At 41.7% G+C, this 20,006-nt stretch overlaps 1 protein-coding gene across 1 annotated transcript in view; it reads left to right on the plus strand.

Annotated features, from left to right (window-relative positions):
* CCDC107 (coiled-coil domain containing 107) overlaps positions 1 to 20,006 on the plus strand; it is a gene marked incomplete at its 5' end in the record, with an annotated part of 84,954 nt that overhangs the window by 62,761 nt on the left and 2,187 nt on the right. Inside the window, 5 exons of the mRNA XM_006030851.3 lie at positions 9,731 to 9,936; positions 10,276 to 10,317; positions 13,904 to 13,970; positions 17,726 to 17,816; positions 19,625 to 19,734. Of these exons, the coding sequence (XP_006030913.2) occupies positions 9,731 to 9,936; positions 10,276 to 10,317; positions 13,904 to 13,970; positions 17,726 to 17,816; positions 19,625 to 19,734 (516 nt within the window). The remainder of the gene's footprint in view (positions 1 to 9,730; positions 9,937 to 10,275; positions 10,318 to 13,903; positions 13,971 to 17,725; positions 17,817 to 19,624; positions 19,735 to 20,006) is intronic.

Here is a 20,006-nt window from a genome sequence, read left to right on the forward strand (position 1 = left end):
GGTCCCTCCTGGCGGGGTCGGTCGGAGCTGAGCGGGTTGCAGGGGAGTACGCGCGGGCGGGGAGTGGGGGTGCCAGCCCGCCAGGACTGCCCCGAAGCCTCCAGGGTTTCGATATTTATCTCCAGGAGACTGCTGAGACTCACTCTGGACATAAAGGATAGGGCTTCACTGAAATAAATGTTGAAGGTTGAATCTGGTTTTATACAGCAGTCCAGTGGGTTTTTTAAATGTAATAGTCGTGTGCATTTGCCTTCCTGGCTCAAAGTGTCTACGTACTGTAAACCATACGTGATACACTGGAGCATGTGGGCACATTTGCGTTGTCATGGGCACGCTGGCATTCTGTAACCTCCCTAAATACATTCAGACAGTTGGCAACCCTAGCCCGGAGGTGCTGGGCTGGCTCCTGGGCTCAGGCAGGTGCCAGGTAGGAAATGGGCCTTAGGGCAAGGTGGCTGTTGGAAGAGCTAAGTCCATTGCCAAACAGCCCCAGGTGAGCAGGTGCCCCTGTCCCAAGTGCCCAGAATCAGAGCCGTGACAATCTGCCGCAGCGTTATGCGCTGCCTTTTTCTGCACAGATGTCTGTTTTGCTGATGGTAGGAGGTCTGGGGCTGCTTGCACTGAGCACCCCCACCCCACTGGTGTTTGGGACCCTGATCCTGTGTGACAGCAGTTCAAGGCACCTGGCTCCAGCCTGGGGTCCACATGTGCAGGTGCAGAGTGGGGAGCCTCATGGACTTCCTAGATCTGCGTTGGCAGACTCACTCCCCAGGAACTCTTCTGCAGGTGCTGAGCAGGGAAGCTGGGTTGAAGGGGGAAGCTCTGGTGCATGCAGCTGCAGACGTGGAGGGGCCAGATCCTGCAGGGAGGGTTCTGGGGTGCGTGTCTGCAGGCACAGAGAGCAGAGCCTGCATAGGAATGCCCTGGGAATACCCCTGCAGGCTCCCTGTTTTGTACCTGGTATTGGGGCACAGTGCTCAGGGCTGCTGTCAGAGAGAATGACCTGATGGGATATGGACAGTGGGGTCCTCCAGGGCTCAGTCCTCAGGCCCGCACTGTTCAACAACTTCATCAGCGACTTCGACAATGGGGGTGAAAAGCACCTTGTTCAAATTCACGGATGATGCTAAGATGTGGGGAGTAGTGGGCACTCTGGAAGGGAGGGACAGGCTGCAATTGGATCTGGACAGGTTACAGGGGGGGGCGGATGAGAACAAGATGGGATTCAGTACTGACAAGTGCAAGGTACTGCACCTAGGGAGGAAGAGCCAGCAGCATACCTACAGGCTGGGGAACTCCCTTCTTGTCAGGACAGAGGCAGAAAAGTATCTTGGAGTCATTATAGACTCCAAGATAAACATGGGCTGCCAATGTGGGGACGCAGTCAGGAAGGCTAACTGCACCTTGTCATGCATCCACAGATGTATCACGAGCGGGTCCAAGGAGGTGATCCTTCCCCTCTATGCGACATTGGTCAGGCTGCAGTTGGCGTACTGGACAGGATTGAATGGGTCCAGAGGAGGGCCACTCGCATAATTAGGGGGCAGCAGGGCAGGCCCTACGAGGAGAGGCTATGAGACCTGAACCTGTTCAGCCTCCACAAGAGAAGGCTGAGAGGGGATCTGGTGGCCATCTATAAACTGGCCAAGGGAGACCAGCAGGCAGTGGGAGAGTCCCTGTTTCCCCGAGCACTACTGGGAGTAACAAGGAATAATGGCCATAAGTTGACAGAGGGTAGATTCAGGCTAGATATCAGGAGGCACTACTTCACAGTCAGGGCGGCTAGGATCTGGAACCGACTTCCAAGGGAAGTGGTGCTCGCTCCTGTCCTGGGGGTCTTTAAAAGGAGGCTAGATAGACACCTTGCCAGGGTAGTTTGATGCCAGCGTTCTTTCCTGCCATGGCAGGGGGTCGGACTTGATGATCGGCTCAGGTCCCTTCCAACCCTACCAACTATGAAACTATGAAGAATGAGGCCTGTGAAGCCCTAGGAGTAGCAGGGCTCAACACTTCAGGATGCTGGGTCCGGGCAACGTATGTAGACGTCAGTGAAGTGGATCAGCTGTGCCAGGACATGTCCCAGCACAGCTGATCCTGTTCCAAAGATGGCATCTGTGTATAGCCATTGGGTTGTACGTTGTGAATGGGCATGAAGCTGGGTGGATGTATGACAGCCAAGGATCTGGCTGGACGTCTCTAAACACAAGTAGCCTACCACAGGGGCAGCTAATGAGAACAAGTTACTTTTCTGAGGCAGCCTTACAGTCATGGTTTATAAATACTTTCAGTAGAAGGCTGAGTAGTAAAAGATGCTTAGTAAACAAAGTAGTTCTGATTTCCAGTGATTCATTAATGAATCTGGGGGAAGGCCATTAGGTTTATATAGATAATTGACCACGTGAGCAATGATGCAGTGTGTAAGTCTTTATGTACAATTTAGCATTTTAGTACTGTTCCTGTTTAGCATACAGATTAATATATTTTATAAAGGGCCTCTTTGGGGCAGGGATTGCCTCATTATGTTTGTATACTTCCTTTGTAGTGAGTCTGAGGTTTCTGTATGTTACTCTAATAAACAGGAAATAACCAAACACTGACTTTACACATAATATCTGAAAGATAATTTAACTAATTCACTAATTGTTTCATTTTTGAAGCTTAGATTCTGACTTAATCTGTATAGGTCTCATGGAAACTCTGTGGTTCCTGCTACTTTCATTTTATGGTAATTTTCCAAGTTGAGGTGGAAAAACTAGGGATTAAGATGGTCTCCTGGTGAATGTTTAACCATTATCAGATAGTACTGGCCTATCAGCTTTCCTGCTCGGTGCCTGAAGGGGAATGTTAAACCACTGTCAGATAGGACAAAGGTTATTTTCTTACAAAACAGAGAGAGAGTTTGTGATGATTTACAGTGGGAATACGTGAGAGGAATGGGAACATTAGAACTGTGTGACAAAATAAAAACTTGTGTCTTCAACAAGAAATGATGGAGCAGGAGACCTGTATCTCCTCTTCAAACAAAACTGTCTGTGCAGACAAGGTAGAGAAAGGGTGGCCCTGTGTATGCCTGTGAACAAAAATAAGAACTTTTGATCAAGCTACCAGCTTTGAATTTCCTTTTAAAAATGCTAGAGTTTCTCGAGTAACTAGTTGTCAGATTTATTGTCCATATGGTTTCTGCTATTTTTATGTGCTCACTCAAGAATAGATATTTTTGGCCAGCAATATTGACTGGGTGGTGAATGACCCCAAGGGTGTGAAAGTTTGAGTGCTGCTAGTTCTTTCACTGATACAAAGTCTCAAAGGAGTCATGGAAACCATATGACAATCAAAAAACAATAGTTAATGCAAGGTTCTTTCCTTTCTAATGACTTATCCACATGGATCCCACTGTTGGAGACTGACAAGCGTGTGTCTTTTTGGTTGCAGGAGAGCGGTTAAACAGTAATAGAAGGACAGCTCTCCCAAAATGGGAATCTAATCTGGAGGCCTTCTCTGAAGACAAGTGTCTAGTAAATGGAGGCATCACACTTTATGTGGTTGCCCAACAGACTTTAGAAATAAAGATATTTGAATGGACATCATTGGATCATTTCGTAGAATGATCTCTAGTGTGATGTGGGGAAAATGGGTCCAAATTTGAGTTCAGCCTCAGAAACTGTTCATTGTTCAAGTTAAAAACAAGTTTTGTTTTGTTTGCTTCCACCAGTTGTAGAATCACATTGATTTATCAGTTTTTGTTGCTAAAAATTCCAGAATCTTTTAAAATTGGTAAGGGCATTGAAGTACTCGCCATGGGGTGAACGCTGGTTTTAGATTATTTTTATAAAATCCAGATTCAGAAAAAACTTGTTATAGTCCTTGGCCCAGCTGGAAGATTAAAACAAAACAAAAACACCTTTCTGTCAGAGGCCTGTAACAGATTTTCTTGATGCTTTTTTTTCCATAAAGAAACACCTGATTTGTAATGAACCTTGCTGATATTTGGCAAATCTAGGGTAATTTTGGTGAAAGAACTATCTACTTTTGTTCATACTTTAAAGATTGTGTATGCAAGAGGATTGGTTCACTCTGATAATCCCAAACAGTTAGGTTTACTTAATTATCCTGGCAATCACAAAGGCAAAGCAAATGGAAAATGAACCCTAGAAAAAAGTGTAGACCCTGTAAAAGAGAGGCGGTTCTTTCTCTCTCATGCCACCAAATCAGCCAAAGCTAAATGTTCCTCCTTTGCTTAGGCAGGCCAGCCAGAAGAATTAAGAGATGAGATTTGAATCATGGGTTTAGCCAGTCCAGTCAGCCTGCAGCCCCTTGAGACTCTGCATACATTAGAAGCTCCAGCTAAACCTTCATTGCCTGGTCCCAAATAACAATCACCATGTGATATAAGGATCCCCGAAACTAAAAATATGTGGTAGGAGGTACCAGAAAGATAGATACTTAAGTGAAGGACACTTGCATACCTGTAAATTATACTGCACTGACCTAGCCAGTGAATTATGCAGAACCGTGGCTGCTTCTTAAAGATGGGACTAAAGAAAGTAATTGTTTTTGGGATCAGTTTCACTAACTTAATGTGATTACTACTTGTATCAGTAACTTAATTTGAGTTTTCTCATTTACTGAGACTTCATTGCAACTTCTGCTTTATCACTGCTTTGTAACAATCAATTAATACAGTTCTTAATTTGTTGAGTAAATTTTTACTATATTGGCTTACTAATGTTCTTTGTTATAGTCACTTGGTAATATTTTAAAATAAAAATAATACACATAACTATTTTATTTTGTCAGATTGCTTTATTTGAGAAACAGAAGATTTGGAAAGAAATCTGAAAGCTACCTGGCTCTGTGGCAGCATCACACTCTTAACTGTCTGGTTCTTAGACTAATCTGAAACCCAGAGCAAAGTACTCTCTGCAATATACAGGGAGAGATTATTTCCTCAGAATAGGCAGACAAGTTTTTTGGGGGTAAATCTAATATCTTTATTAGACCAACTCAGATAGTTGGGAAAATTTTTCTTTGCAAGTTTTTGGGCACAGACACCATTCGATAGGCTAAAGAAGCATCAGCAGATGGTCTCTGTTCTTCTTGGCCAGTAAGAGTCTAGTAAAAGATACTGGATTTACCCAAAGAACCTTTCTTCCCATGTCATTAGACCAACTCGGCTACAACCTACACCCTTGCCTCAGAATAGAAATTCAAGCAGGTCACATGCTGAGTGAACCAGGTTAGTTCCAACTATCTTCTGAGGGGCCCAGAGCAATATCAAATTGAAGAACTTAGAGAAGATTTAAGACACCAGTATCCAAAATTGCACTTAAAATTTGTAAAAATCAAACAAATAAAACAGAAACGGGATACTCCTGCCTAGCAGCTCCCTAACCTCACCAAGAACTTCCCTATTTCACCTGAAAGCTCTATGAGCATTTACAATTCTGCTTCCATGCTTATCCAGAACTGGTGCAGTCTAAACCTCTCGGCACATAGCTCATACCTAAACCCAAAAGTCAGAGCAGCTCCTAATTTCTTCACTCCAAAGGCCCCTGAGAGACTTGATCCTCTTGTTCATAGAGTACACTTGTCTGTATTCAAGCCAATGACAGATGAATGTGAAGTAGAGAGGCAGTCCTGGAAGTGAATACCAGGGCATGCATTTCCAACCGTAGGTATAGCCATAATATCTTTTTAGAGCTATCTGCTCTGTTTTGGGTTCCAGTGGATAAGTGGAAACATAATCAGATTTTTGATACTGCAAACTTAAAAATGAAAGAGCTTGAAGGGGTTGTTATGTAACTCCACTGAAGATCTGATGCTAATCTTAGCTCAAATTTCAGTTTACTATTCAAGGTCTGAAAACTTATTTAAAAATTGCATTGAAAATTATTCCAAATACCATTTTAAGATTATTTTCATTAAAAATCTTTTTAGATTAGCACAATATTATGATTTAGGCTCTTCCTGCCTATAGGCCCATCTTTGCTTCCTATCTTTAAAGAAGATAGCAAAACCACTCTTCTGCCTGAGAGAATCCATATTCTTCTTTGTGTATGACTAAGGCTAAGATTCAGTGTCTGTTTTTGTTGCAGGCTTGAATTCCACTTAGCAAGCTTGGTGAATTCTGCTGTTTTTGCCATAAATGTAAAACCAGGGAACCTTATAAGTCTTTGGTTTGTAAGGCAGTATTAAAATATAACCTTGTTTCAGTTGTGCTGAGTTCTGGGACAAATTAGAGTACAACAAGCTTCATGTTCCACAGAAAGTGACTTAAGTGGGCGAGTCCTGCACAACTCGGGAGGGATGGAGAGACCCAGGAGAGGCACAGCCAGGCCTAGGGTCAGTGAGGACCCTGTCAGGGAACTTCTGGTGGGACTGAAAGTGTTCAAATCAGCAGGTCCAAATGATCTCCACCCCAGGGTGTGAGGGAATTGGCAGAGGTCATTGTGGGACCCCGGCACAGATTTACAAGCACTTGTGGTGCTCTGGCAAGGTGCCAGAGGACTGGAAAAGGGCCAATGTGGTCCCCACTTACAAAAAAGGGAGGAAGGAGGACCCAGGAAACTATAGGCCTGTTAGTCTTACTTTGGTCCTGGGGAAGCTCTTTGAGAAAATTATCCAGGAGCACATCTGCGAGGGACCAGCAGGGGAGATTATGCTTAGAGGCAACCAACATGGGTTCATTAGAGGCAGGTCCTGTCAGACCAACCTGGTGGCCTTCTATGACCAGGTCACAAAATCCTTGGATGCAGGTGTCGCAGTGGACATAGTCTTTCTGGACTTTAGGAAGGCTTTTGATACTCTCACATCCCATTCTCATTAAAAAATTGGGTGACTGTGATGTTGATGCCTACAGTCAGATGGGTTGCTAATTGGCTGGAGGGCTGCACCCAGAGTGGTGGTGGATGGGTCATTTTTGGCTTGGAGAGATGTGGGCAGTGCGGTTTCCCAGGGCTCAGCCCTTGGCCCGCACTGTTCAACATCTTCATCAGCAACTTGGACGAGGGGGTGAAAAGCACCTTGTTCAAATTCACAGATGACACTAAGATGTGGGAAGTGGGCACGTTAGAAGGGAGGGACAGGCTACAGCAAACCTGGACAGGTTACAAGGGTGGGTGGATGAGAATAGAATGGGTTTCAATACTGACAAGTGCAAGGTACTGCACCTGGGGAGAGAACCAGCAACACATCTACAGGCTGGGGAACACCCTTCTCGTCAGGACAGAGGCAGAAAAGGATCTTGGAGTCTCTATTGATTCCAAGATGAACATGGACCACCAATGTGAGGACGTGATCTGTAAGGCTTAACCACACCTTGTCGTGCATCCACAGATGCATCATGAGCAGGTCCAAGGAGGTGATCCTCCCCCTCTATGCAACATTGGTCAGGCCAATTTTGGGCACCACACTTCAGGAGGGATGTGGACAGCATTGAGAGGGTCTAAAGGAGGACCACTCGCGTGGTCAGGGGGCAGCAGGGCATGCGGTACAAGGAGAGGCTACGGGACCTGAACCTGTTCAGCCTCCACAAGAGAAGGCTGAGAGGGGATCTGGTGGCCATCTATAAACTTATCAAGGGGGGACCAGCAGGAAACAGGAGACACCCTGTTCCCCTGAGCACTACCAGGAGTAACTAGGAATAATGGCCATAAGTTGACAGAGTAGGTTCATGCTAGACATCAGGAAGCACTACTTCACAGTCAGGGCGGCTAGGATCTGGAACCAACTTCCAAGAGAAGTGGTGCTCGCTCCTACCCTGGGGGTCCTCAAAATGCGGCTAGATAATCACCTAGTTGGGGTCGTTTGACCCCAGCATTCTTTCCCGTCCATGGCAGGGGTCCGGACTTGATGACCTGCTCAGGTCCCTTCTGACCCTACCAACTATGAAACTATTTAAGTCAAATTGCTGTCCTCAAAGGTCTTGTTCAGTTACCACCTGGAGCTTTAATTTGCTTGAGTGTCAAATTTTGTTTCTAGACACACCCAAAAAGCATCTCAGGCTTGATTATGCTGGGGGGATTGGCATAAAACTACATCCCTTCAGGCTTCATAAACTAGGCCTATACACCACCTATGTTTTGGGAGAGGCTTGATTAACTAGGTGCTCCTAGAACCTGGCTTGGTAAGCACAGTTCAAACAAAGGTGCTCCATGAAGTGGTGTTCTGGCTCTTGCCTCTGCTAAACACTCACTGCTCCAAGATGTAGGAGATGCAGATTAAGCTCTCTCCTTTGATTTAGGGCAGGGGTGTGGCTTTTATTCTGTTTGATGGGCTAAATGACCCATCTCCAGCAGTGGGATGGGTAGCAGTGGCAGTTTTAATTCCTGTGTGCTGATGCAATGGTTCAGACAGTAACCTGCTGCTGCTGAAAGGCATCCCCAATGGGGATCACTACCTGGAAATTTGGCAGGAGGCTGACTGCCCACAGGCTAACCCCGCTGCCACTCTTCAACCCAAAAATTCAGGCCTGGGGTGAGCAGTGGCAGTGTGAAGTGCTAGATTTAGGGGTCAGAGATGTGTTGGGACTTCAGGACCACAAGAAGCCCTTTGGGCAAGATCCATACCACAGACAGTCTTCTGATTTAGGAGTTTCAAATTACACCTCTTGGCTCCCAGGAGTGGTCTGATCGAGGGATGGCCAACCTGTGCCACACACGGGCTACTCATGCCACATGGTAGACCAGGCAGGGGACAGGCAGCAGATGAGGCAGGGAACAGAAAGTAGGGGTAGGTGATAGTTGTGGCACTTGGGAAAGGTGTGAAGCTAGTTTGTTATACTATAGGTGCTGTAGGTTATGCTGAGGCAGGGGGCTCTTCATTTTTCCTGTAAAAACTTTTACTTTATGGGGAACAACTAAACATTTGAGCTAGAGAAAGATGAAGTGTGCCTAATTCTCTAGCCTAGTTGTCAGCTACCTTCTGAAAGGGAATGGGGGGAGGTGGAGATTAAGTTCTGGTCCCTACGTTCATGTCTGCTTAATGTGAAATACATAATTTTTATAGATAAGGGAGTTGAGTGTTTGCAACATATGTACTGTATATGTACAATGCTAAACTTGATTTTTTAAATCTAAATATTTAACTTGCTGAAATATGGCACTCCTGCATATGTAGAGGGCATTTGAAACATCATTGCACCTATAGTTAAACCCCATTGCATGCAGGCTAGTTTGGCTTGTTTAGTGGAAGTCTCTTGCTTAGTTGGGGAAATGTTATTTGCTTGTTTCTCAAGGTAGAAAACAGTTAACTTGGCTTTCTTTGTTGGGGAAAAATTGGTGAGTTGGATGTCAATACTGAAGAGCAGTTACAGCACATTTAAAAGTTAAATATTAGATTGCTAAATTTCAAGATCAAAGTATATTACTGATTATATCTAACTTTACTACAGTTTGCAATGACAGCTGAATTATTTATTTCTATTAGTAAGAAAAACGCCTACTGTGTAATCTGCACTGCACTCTTTATTGTAGCAGTGGAGGAAAAGAGGATCTTAATATGCTAATTATAATGTACAGATTTAACTAGGTATTCATGAAGAGTGTTAGTTGTAATTGTATGTAGTATGAGTTCAGAATAAACAGTTGTATAATGGTAGTTGATACTATACTAATGGTATGATGATCCAGGATCATCCTGGAAGGAAGAAAAATTTTAGCTTACTTCTATTGTGAAATGAATTACAGAACTCAAACCTTTTTGTCTTCCTTTGAAATATTCAATTTTGCAGGTGGTCCTGAGGGTGGTCATCAATCTCACGTGAACCCAGGAAGTTCTGAAAGTAAAACACACCAGAGCTTTCAGCAGATGAGGAATACAATGGGAAAGGAAATGAAGAGTGAGAGAACTAGAGGAAATGGCAGAGATATAGCTTTTACTCTTATGCCCTTGTATGCTATTGGTGTGGGGATGTTTGCAGCATATAAATTTGTAAAGGTAAGTACTTTCATATTAAGTATCTTACTCACGGAAGGAAGGATGGCAAAGGTCCAACAGGCCATCTTTTTGCTTCTGTTTCCATCCATGTTATCCAAAACAGACCTTCTCTTTTGTCCAGTGTTCTGTCAATGTTGAACTGCAAAGTAAAAACTAACGTGTAGAGTGTGTGTGTGTGTGTGTGTGTGTGTGTGTGTGTGAAACAGAGAGAGCTGACTGTTTCTCTTTAGATGCTTCCTCCCTCCTCAGGGTAAATCTGAGTGGAGAGAAGATTACTTATGCAGTTTATTTTTAACAGTAAGGTTAGAGTGATATTCTGTTGTATTTCTCTCCCATCAGTTACGCAGCAGCAATAATGAGTTCCATCAAGGAAAAAACACAGTGAGTGTTGTTAATATTAAGAAATTTTCTAGTAAAATGTGGAAGGAACCTGATGTTCATTTTTTTTTTTTTTTTTTTTTTTTAAATCACAAAAAAGAGAGAGTCCTAGTCATGGAAGGAGGACCTCCAGTGTTTTAGGTACGGTCCAAGCACAGCACAAAAAGACAGTCCCCCATCCCAAATAGTTTATGATCTAAATATGAAACAAATGGAGCACAGGGTTACAAATTAGACCTTGAAAAGCAGCCGTCACAGCATAAACTGTCAAACCACTGAGGTTTGTTTTAGGCATTGTGACAGAGGAGAGGTACAAGGAGGACAGAGAGGCAACCTTTTGATTATATACAGGAAGCAATTTACACGCATGAGAAGTAACAGGGAAAGAACATAATGTGCCTGTTGGTAAATTTTGATGCACAGGTGACACGGACTGGGATTGAAGCATATGTACTGTTCCAGAATGATAAAGATGTGCGTAAAGGCAACAGGGTAACATTGTACATGAATGGCGTGATAGACTTCTTTTTATTCATGTTGTCATAATCCTGACCCAAACAGATTGTAAAGTAGTATTACTTTAGCAAATGCTTGTAGAAGAGGTTCTACTGGGCTGTGGTAGTCTAGAAAAAATAACAGATTTCCAAAGTTAGAACTGGATATTTTGTTTAAAATCCTCATAATGTCATTAAACAGAAATGTTACTGGAAATTGTGATGTTATGGGAAGTTTTAACTTCCTAGTTTTAGATTGGAGAATGGCGCTAATAATAGCGATAGTTTATAGATGTCTTCAGCTACTGAGCCAACAAGAGCTCAGATGATGGTATTTGGTAACTAGTGTTTATAGAGGAGCTGGTCATAGGAAATAACTTGGATTGAGTGCTTTTAAGAAGAATTGGTTTAAATGAAATGGGAAGATAAACAAAAATTGGTGGGTGACAAAAGTTCTTAACTTCAAAAGAGCAGATTTTGAAAGTGAAGATAACTAGTTGGTGAAATTAGCTGCAAAACCTAACTATAACGATCCTTGTATAAGTAGTTATTCATCTGGTCAGGTCTGGAACTCTACTACAATTTTCCCCCTTGCTTGATATACAAATTATAGTTGTGTTTTGTAGCTTTGATTCAAAACTACATTCCAAAATACAGCTGATATATACATACATATAAAGTGTTAGTAGAAAGCCCATGAGGACTGCAGGGAAAAAAATTGATCAGCAAGGAAGGCAATGTCTTAGGAGGTCAGGGAGTTTAGGGGTGAAATGATAATTGACAGCAGATAGATTAAACCTTTCAATGGATATTAAAATGAATATCAAAAGGCTTTTATAAAATGAGAACAGGAGGGAAGTGCGGTTACTGTGCAGTTAGGACAGAGTAGAGATTAAAGGGTAATGTATGTATGGCCTCAAAATTAAATGGGTAATTTATTTTAATTTCTAATATGATGATATTGGCTGTTAGGGGAAATGATAGGATGGTTCCTGGGGACAAGGGTATAGAAATGGAAATTATAAATATTGAGGTGTAAGTAAAATTTTGAGTCGTGTGGAATTGGATAATCTCCATCCCAGAATTCTGAAAGAACTGGCACATGAAATCTCAGTTCCTATAGCCAGTATTTTTAATGCATACTTCTGAAAATAAATGTGAATGCATTCTTACTTTAATATGTTTAAGGTGTCAAGTAGGTGGTGGTATCATATGTTTGGAGAATAGCAGATGTAGTGCCTCTTTCCTCAGCCCTTCTAAAAAAAAACAACAAAAAAAACGTAATCTAGATAACTATGGGCTGGTCACCCCTGTTCAAGAAAGAAATATTCAAACTGGAACAAGTGCAGAAACGTTTATCCAATAAGGGGAAATTACACCCTATATTTTAAGAGGAGAATAATGACCTTGGCTTGTTTAGCAGGAAGAAGACAAGATTATTTTTTTTAAATATGATGTAGAAGTACATGCAGGGGTGGGGAAGAACTGCCTTAGCTATTGGACAAACTTAGCACAAGAACATATGGATATAAAAATGAATAATTTAGCTTGCAAATAGGAGAAAGCTTCCAGCCATCAGAGCAGTAAGCAACTGGAACAACCTTGTGATAAGAATAGTGGATACAAAAAAACATTTAAGAGGAAGCTTTATTAACTGAACAAAGGGATTGCACGACATGCATTGTTAATATTCTGCAATTGGAGAGGACTAGACTCTGACCCAAGAGGCACCTTCCAATCTTAAATTTTTATGCGTTTGTCAGGGCCTAGAGGAAGAGGTTGCATTAGTAAATAGCCAGATTGAGGGCTTGTATTATAAGAGATTCATCTGTGTGGTTGGAGAGAGAAGGTTGAAACTAGGGGCATACTTACAAAAGGCAAATGACCTCTTCTTGTCTTGGAAGTGATTGGCCTTCTGTTACTTTTGAGAGAGGATTTTAGATTCTGAAAAGCTGTATCAAGCAAGTTTTCCTTATTTCATACAAAATTAAATTTCTTAATCTCCAGTGTTTGTATGGTCTGTCAGTGGATAGGCTTTTGTTCTTCATCTTCCAAGCTTTTAAAAATCTATTTGGATTTTATTTTCTCTTCCTTTACCTTTTACCAAAATGTATGGCTGTATTAATTTACTGTAGCTGTAGTGGGGGTTAACATACATTACTGTTTTCAGAAGCTGGATCTTAATTATTCTGCCACTAGGCCAGCAGTCAGCAATATCTTTTAGCAGTGGGCTGGAATGAACCATCTAGGGTACAAGATGGACAACACTGGGACTTAGCTGATGCCATTTTCACTGTTTGACCATATCACAGCCAAGAGAGAGCTACCTGAGCTTCACAGGCTGGATTGGGCCTACAGGCCATAGGTTGCCAACCCCTGTTCTAGGTGGTTACAGCTAAAGGTTTTTGTGAATAAGTGTAAATTAAGCAAGGATATAGGTTGTGAATTAAGGAAGAAATTATATATAATGGATCTCTTAAATCAAATCTAGGTTGATTAATTTGACAATTCCTTAGATATTGTCATGATTGCATTATATTTTATGATAAAAGTCTTATGCATTATTTGTTAAGTGTGACTAGATTCTCCAGTACACTCCCTTTAGTGTACAATGTGACACCTACTTTGAAACATTACAAGTCAGTGTGATTTCTGTGCATCTGAACAATGTATTTAAGATGAGCCATATATGAAAATAGCTAAAATTTTGAGCCTGAGTTCCAGATATCCATTTATATTATGCTTGGCTTAGTTTGGGCTAAGGTCAGGTACAATAATAATTTGTCTGATTCTGAAATGGGGATTCTTACTAAGATTATGAAAAAATGAGGGGGAGAGAGAGATTTGGACAGTCGTCATAGACATTATTCCTAGATACTAAAATGTCATTTTTTTGGCGCACAGCTTTCTATGGTTTTAGTGAGATTGCTACACTTGACTTAGTTTGCAGTATTGTGGGGGGTGGGGTATGGTCCTGTGTGAGTGAAAAGTAGATAGTGGCTACAATTATTAACATAGTTTTAACAAGGCTTTTAAGTGCATTTTCTGAAATAGTGTTATTCTGTTGGCACTTAATATTATTCCATTTTTTATAGATGAAATCTCAAGAAGAAAGTTCATCTCAGAAAGATGAGACTATAGAAGATAAGGCAAAAGAAACAGGCAAGGCATTTATTAGAATATGTATATTAAAATGCATAGTTTTCCTTCTGAAATAAAATGGGCTTTCACTAATATTTTTGCAGCGCAAGAACCCATTCTTAAATTTACTAAAATGCTTTAAAAATATTAACAAGTGTGATCAAGTGCAGGAAACTTGTGCTTTGCCCCATGTATACAAGCTTCTTATTTCCTGTTGGACAGTAGGGACAGTGCCACAAGTTATGCACGATGTCAATATAGTCACTCTGTACAAGAATAAAGGAGATTGCAGCAACTGTAACAACTATTGTGGTATTTCACGACTAAGCATTGTTGGAAAGATCATCACTCAAGTGGTGCTCCGAAGACTCAGTCCTTACTGACTGTGTTTACCTTGAGTCACCGTACGGCTTCAGGGCTAGTAGGCCCACTATAGATGTGCTCTTCTCATTCTAACAAATCCAAAAACATGTAGGGAAGAAAGAGACCCCTCTATACTGCCTTCATTGACCTGACCAAGGCATTTCCCCTTGTCAACAGATAAGGCCTCTTCGAATCATAGAAAATTAGAGTTGGAAGGGACCTCAGGAAGTCATCTAGTCCTACCCCTTGTTCAAAGCAGAACCATCCCCAATTAGATCATTGCAGCCAGGGCTTTGTCGAGCCTGGCTTTAAAACCCTCCAAAGATGGAGATTCCACCACCTGTCTAAGTAACTTGTTTCAGTGCCTCACAACCCACATAGTGAAAGTGTTTTTTCCTAATATCCAACTTAAACTTCCCCAACATGATATTCCCCAATCACAATCTCAGTGTTCTTGGTTTCTTGAATGCTCTCTGATGAAATAAGTGTGTTTTAAAGATGTATTAAAACCTGCTTTTGGGAGTTAGACTGCCTGGAAACAGAAGGGAATGAACAAGATAAATCTTTTAAGTAGAGGAAACTTTAGGCCAGGGATTCTTAGCCAGGGTTTTGTGACACCATGGGTGCCTTGAGATGTGAGGAGATAAGTTGCGAGGAGGTAAGCAAATAAGCTAAGCAGATAAGTGCAAGCTTGGGCTTGTTTCTGCTTGGCTGACTCCTCACCCCCAATATGTGCCCCCTCTGCAAGGAGGTAAGCACTGTAAGGCAGGGGTAGGCAACCCTGGCACAGGTGCCAGTGTGGCACGTGAAGGATTTTTGTTTGGCACATGTGGCTTAGGGTGGACAGCAGGAAAGGGGCCAGGGCTACATTGCCACAACAAGGATCCATACCCCTTGTGGCTCCCCGACCTTCTGCCCTTGACACACCAACATCTTACAAGTCAAGATTGCAGGTGTTTTTGGCACATGCCCAAAAACATTGCTGACCCCTGCTGTAACTTACAATCTAGTTTTTGAAATGTGGTGCTATTCAGTTAACAAAAAGTATCAAGGGATGTCTTGAGAACCACTACAGTAGGCTAATCACACTACCTGAAGAGCACAATAACAACTTGGTATAATAACCAGGGACATAGAAAAGACCAGTAGATTCATCTTCTTCTGTTTCAAACAAATGCAAAGTTGTTCCCAACATCCTGTTTACTAAACATCTTCTTTTCCTTCATGTCAGTAGCCTGTAGCAATGTGCTCTTTCCATCATGTTTACTCAAACCATGTGTGTACTACATTAGTCAAAACTTCTAGGGTGCGGACAGACATAATGCTTAGATTGGTTTAATCAGATCACTTGATGAGCTTTAGATAAAGTGTCCCCGCCACTATTCTGAAGTCCAGGAATGTGGACACATGACATACTTCAGGTGCTTTAATTAAAGGGGTTCTCAGAGCTGCTCTAATTAAAATACTCCCACCCACTCCCAGATCATGTGCATTAATGCCTCAGATGCACAAGTTGGCTTAGAATGGTTTAAACCTCTTGACTCATTTTAAAAGCATAATCAAATATACTGCACTAGTTCACTGTGAATCAGTTCAGTGTTATGTGCAGACACCAAGGTTTCCATGACTAGTGTCATTTTGGTCCTCCACACATCCCACTCTACTGCTCCTCAACCTCATCACCTGTTATCTGATTATAGGTAATGTTGTGGGTAGGATACTGATAAAAAGAGGCAAAAATAGGTCTACAGCCCAACCTTTTATTTTCTGGCACTTTAAAACATAAAAACAAACATTTATTCCAAAGTCTGTTTAGCTGCCCATGACAGCACAACACAGATTTTTACTTATACTGGTTGGGTAGATTTGAGAGGTGGGAGGAGGGTGTCAAGCAGACTGGCAGCAGGTCTTTGAATTGGCTGAATTCCCCAAATTTCCCTCTAGCCTATACCCAGTATTTATGGCTGGCTGGTTCTAATATGCTAATGAATGATCTGTGGTTAGTTTCATTTATATTTGTTTCACTGAAACGTTTAGAACTGAACAGAACCAGATCTCTTGTGGACTTGAAAGGTATGAGTTAGTTGGGATTTATATCCTTGGGACAGTAAAAGAGAGCATTTCTTATCTCCTTTCCTCCTCCATTGTGGAATGCTGTGCAGCACTGGCCTGTTTCTTCCTTACTTTGGTTTATGCTCTTCTTTATACAAATTATTTAAGCATCTTAACAAAAATATATCTATTGTAGCCAAATAACATCTAATATATTTGGTTTCATTATTCACTGCCACTAATATTTTAACATAAAGCTATAGTATAGAGTATTTGAATTATTTAATGTATGGTCTTCCCTTATAATATCTCTTTGCAGACCTTGTGCTTTGTTTAATTGCATCTCATTACTGGTTTAGCTAAACATGTGGATGGATTAATTTACTTTTCTGACCAACCTAGTTGTCACATCTGCAATGGTTCATAATATGGTCACTCAAAAACAGGCTTTGGGGCCTTCTCTTTAGCAATATTTCTGCAGCTTGGCCTAGGCCCCCTTAAAAATTACCAAGGCTGGCAACAAACCCCAGCACCCACACTGCAAATGTTTCCTCTGGAATACAACCAGAACTTTACTGCTGCAACTTTTGTTGTCTGCACCTGACCAGTGTCCCTGGCTGGGGGCCTAGGAGACAGCACTCTGCTGCTTTTAAACACCTGGTCAATTTTCTTCTGTTAATGGCAGTTAACCAAGGTGTCCTGCATCCTGGCCAGTTGCGGAGGAATGAATTGCCTAGACCCCTACTTCTGTGTGCCTAGGGGTTCTTGAGGGCTGCCCAAGGACTTAATTGCCAATTAATGGAAAGAAATTCACTGTGTCTTCAAAAGTTGGCAGAGAGCTCCCCCATGAATCCCAGCACTCCCAGTCACAGTACCATCACACATTTCAGTAAAATTCAGCATTTGGTCTTTACTGAACTCGATATTAGTGAAAAAGGGAAACTGAGAACTGCAGTTGGACTGAGTAGTCACTACCAACTCCTTGTGGCTGTTTGATGGCACTGCAGTGCCTAAAAGGTGATCATTCTACTTGGACCCCTTAGCAGTGTATGTGTGGACACTTCTTGACCCTGGAAGATTGTGAACCAATTTCCAGTTGTGACATTCTTGCAACAGTTCAAGTGTTAGGTCTATCTGCACCCCTAGTTAATAAGCAGAAGTTCTTTTTCTGAACCTGCAGTCCCTTTTCTGTTTCTGGTAATGTGATACCAAGAGTTGAACACTTTATCCTAGATGCAGTCATTCCAGAGTTTTATATAGAAGATATTTGATCTTTCTCCATTAAAATGTAACTTCCTTTTATTCCTTTGCTGACATCCTTCAGTGCACACTCATTTCTAATATGCCAGTCTCTCTTTTAGAGCATCAGCTTTTGGAATTGGAGCAGCATCTAGCACAGACAGAAAAAATGTTAAATTCTTTACTGACTCAGTTGGACCCACTGTCAAACTGGTAAGTAATTCTAGGATAAGAGAAACCTCTTAAAATTATACTAATCCCCTTCTAAATTTCTGGGAAATTAGAAGTGTGTCAACAGATTATTATGTATGTCAAGAGAAGGGTATGTAGGAATCTTTTTGTAGCTAAGCACTTGCATAGCACTGGGCAGACAATAGCCAGTTCTACAGATGCATGCATTTTTACAGATGACACCTTTGTTCATATGACAAATGGAAGTAAAATGATTATGGGATGATATTTTAAATAGGATGAGTTATGAGAGCGCCATCTTGCAAAACCCCTATAGTAAGATGTAAGACATCAGCTCTGAAGAAACTTAAAAGCCCAAAATGAAATTACTGATTTCTCAAATAACTTTGGTGTAGAATGTCTTCTAAATTATGGGAACACCCAACTGGAGGAAAAATGAATAGAGTCTGAGAGAGAGGGTGGTATTTTACCAGGAAAAGTAAAACCAGAATCTACTGAGGTTTAGCATATGTAATTTTGGTTACAAATGGTGATTGAATATGGCTGGGCTTGGCAGCAGGCCAAAATTATCCAGCTTGTTCCAAGCTGGGCTGGCCCTTCTGACCTTGTCCCCACTGCCTGGCAGTGGCTGCTTCTTCCCACAACCCAGCTATCACACAGGTGAGCCCCTCCCTCACTGGAGTATGACAGAAGCTTCAGCTTTGCAAGCCAGGTAGAGTGGTTCCACAGACCATAGGTTGCTGACCTCCAGAATATGGTGCTTCTCCAAATAAAAAGTAGTTATAAATGCTCTTTTATGAAATAAGCTGACTTGATTTAGGTGTCCATGAATACATGTAACATTTCTACCCAACCTTGCAGTGATTCTCAACCTTTTTAGACTTGGGGCACCCCTTGGGAAATGCTGGCTCTTAATTTTCACTTGCTTTTTGACTACAGAAACTTAATATAGCAGGGGTTGACAACATTTTTGGGCAGAGTGCCAAAAACACCTGCAGCCTTGACCTGTAATGTGTTGGTGTGCCAGGGCAGATGGTGGGGGAGCTGCAAGGGATCCGGTCCTTGTGGCAACACATCCCTGGCCCCTTTCCTGCCACCCGTCCCAAGGCATACATGTCAAGCAAAATGCTTTTGCGTGTCATGCTTTGGCACCCATGCCGAGGGTTGCCTACCGCTGTAGTAGATCAATTCTTTTGTAACTAAGAACTCAGACTACAGGAGGTCAGAATGTTTTAAACACCACGGATTCCTTTTTGAAATCTCTGGGTTTATCTTGTGAATAGTATTTGCACACTTAACAATGCTAACATTGCGTGGCACCCTGTGCACCCTTGAAAGAATGTCAACCTCTGCCGCCGCGCCCCCACCCTCCCACCCCACCGAACCCTTGTTGAGAACACTGGTATAGAGGAATACAGATGTGTGTAGTTGACATCTTTCATGAGATATGTATTTTTAAGATTAAAACATACGGTCTTAATGTAATCTTTCAGCGTAATAATACTCAATGTAATACTGAATTTCAAATATGTTGAATACGTTGAAATAATTACAAATTTAATTGACAAACTTACAGATCTCTGACAGGCAGCCTTTTCATTGGGCAGAGAAGATAGTGACATGAATGCTCTTTATCCTAGCTCTAATGTTCCCCTAAATTCTTTCAACATTGGTAGAATAAAACAGGTTTTTTGCTCTTAGTGATGCGCCTAAAAAAAACTGTCATGTTTTTTTATAAATATGTAGTACAGTTTTGTTAAACACTTGCTTCCAGTAGTAACTCAGAGATATTTCAACTGCTTGTCTGTTTTTTTTTTTCTCTGTTTCAGCGTAAATGCTTTGGCTTGTGAACAGAAAGATGAAATAATGACACAACTTCGGTCTATTAGACAGTTGATGAAAGAAAGTGGACTGGATAAATCAGAAATAAAGCTAAAAGGTACTCTTTGTTTCTGATCAATGTCATAGATCCTTATTGTAGTAAAATCAGTTTAAGCCTTTTAGAATGTGTAAATGATCTATTATTAAAATAGCTGTTATTCAATTCAGTGTTATTCAGTCCTAGGTCCAGTAAGGTCCCTTACTTTCAGTTTGGTTCGAGTATTTTTTAAAATTTTATTTGTTTGCGAGTAGTTGGAGTAGCAGTTTTTCTTGCTTGAGATGTGCCATATTAGAAGTTTGATACATTGCATAATTTAACCTTGAAGAGCG

The sequence above is a fragment of the Alligator sinensis genome, unplaced genomic scaffold (assembly GCF_000455745.1).
Source record: "Alligator sinensis unplaced genomic scaffold, ASM45574v1 scaffold465_2, whole genome shotgun sequence".
Classification (NCBI taxonomy): domain Eukaryota; kingdom Metazoa; phylum Chordata; order Crocodylia; family Alligatoridae; genus Alligator; species Alligator sinensis.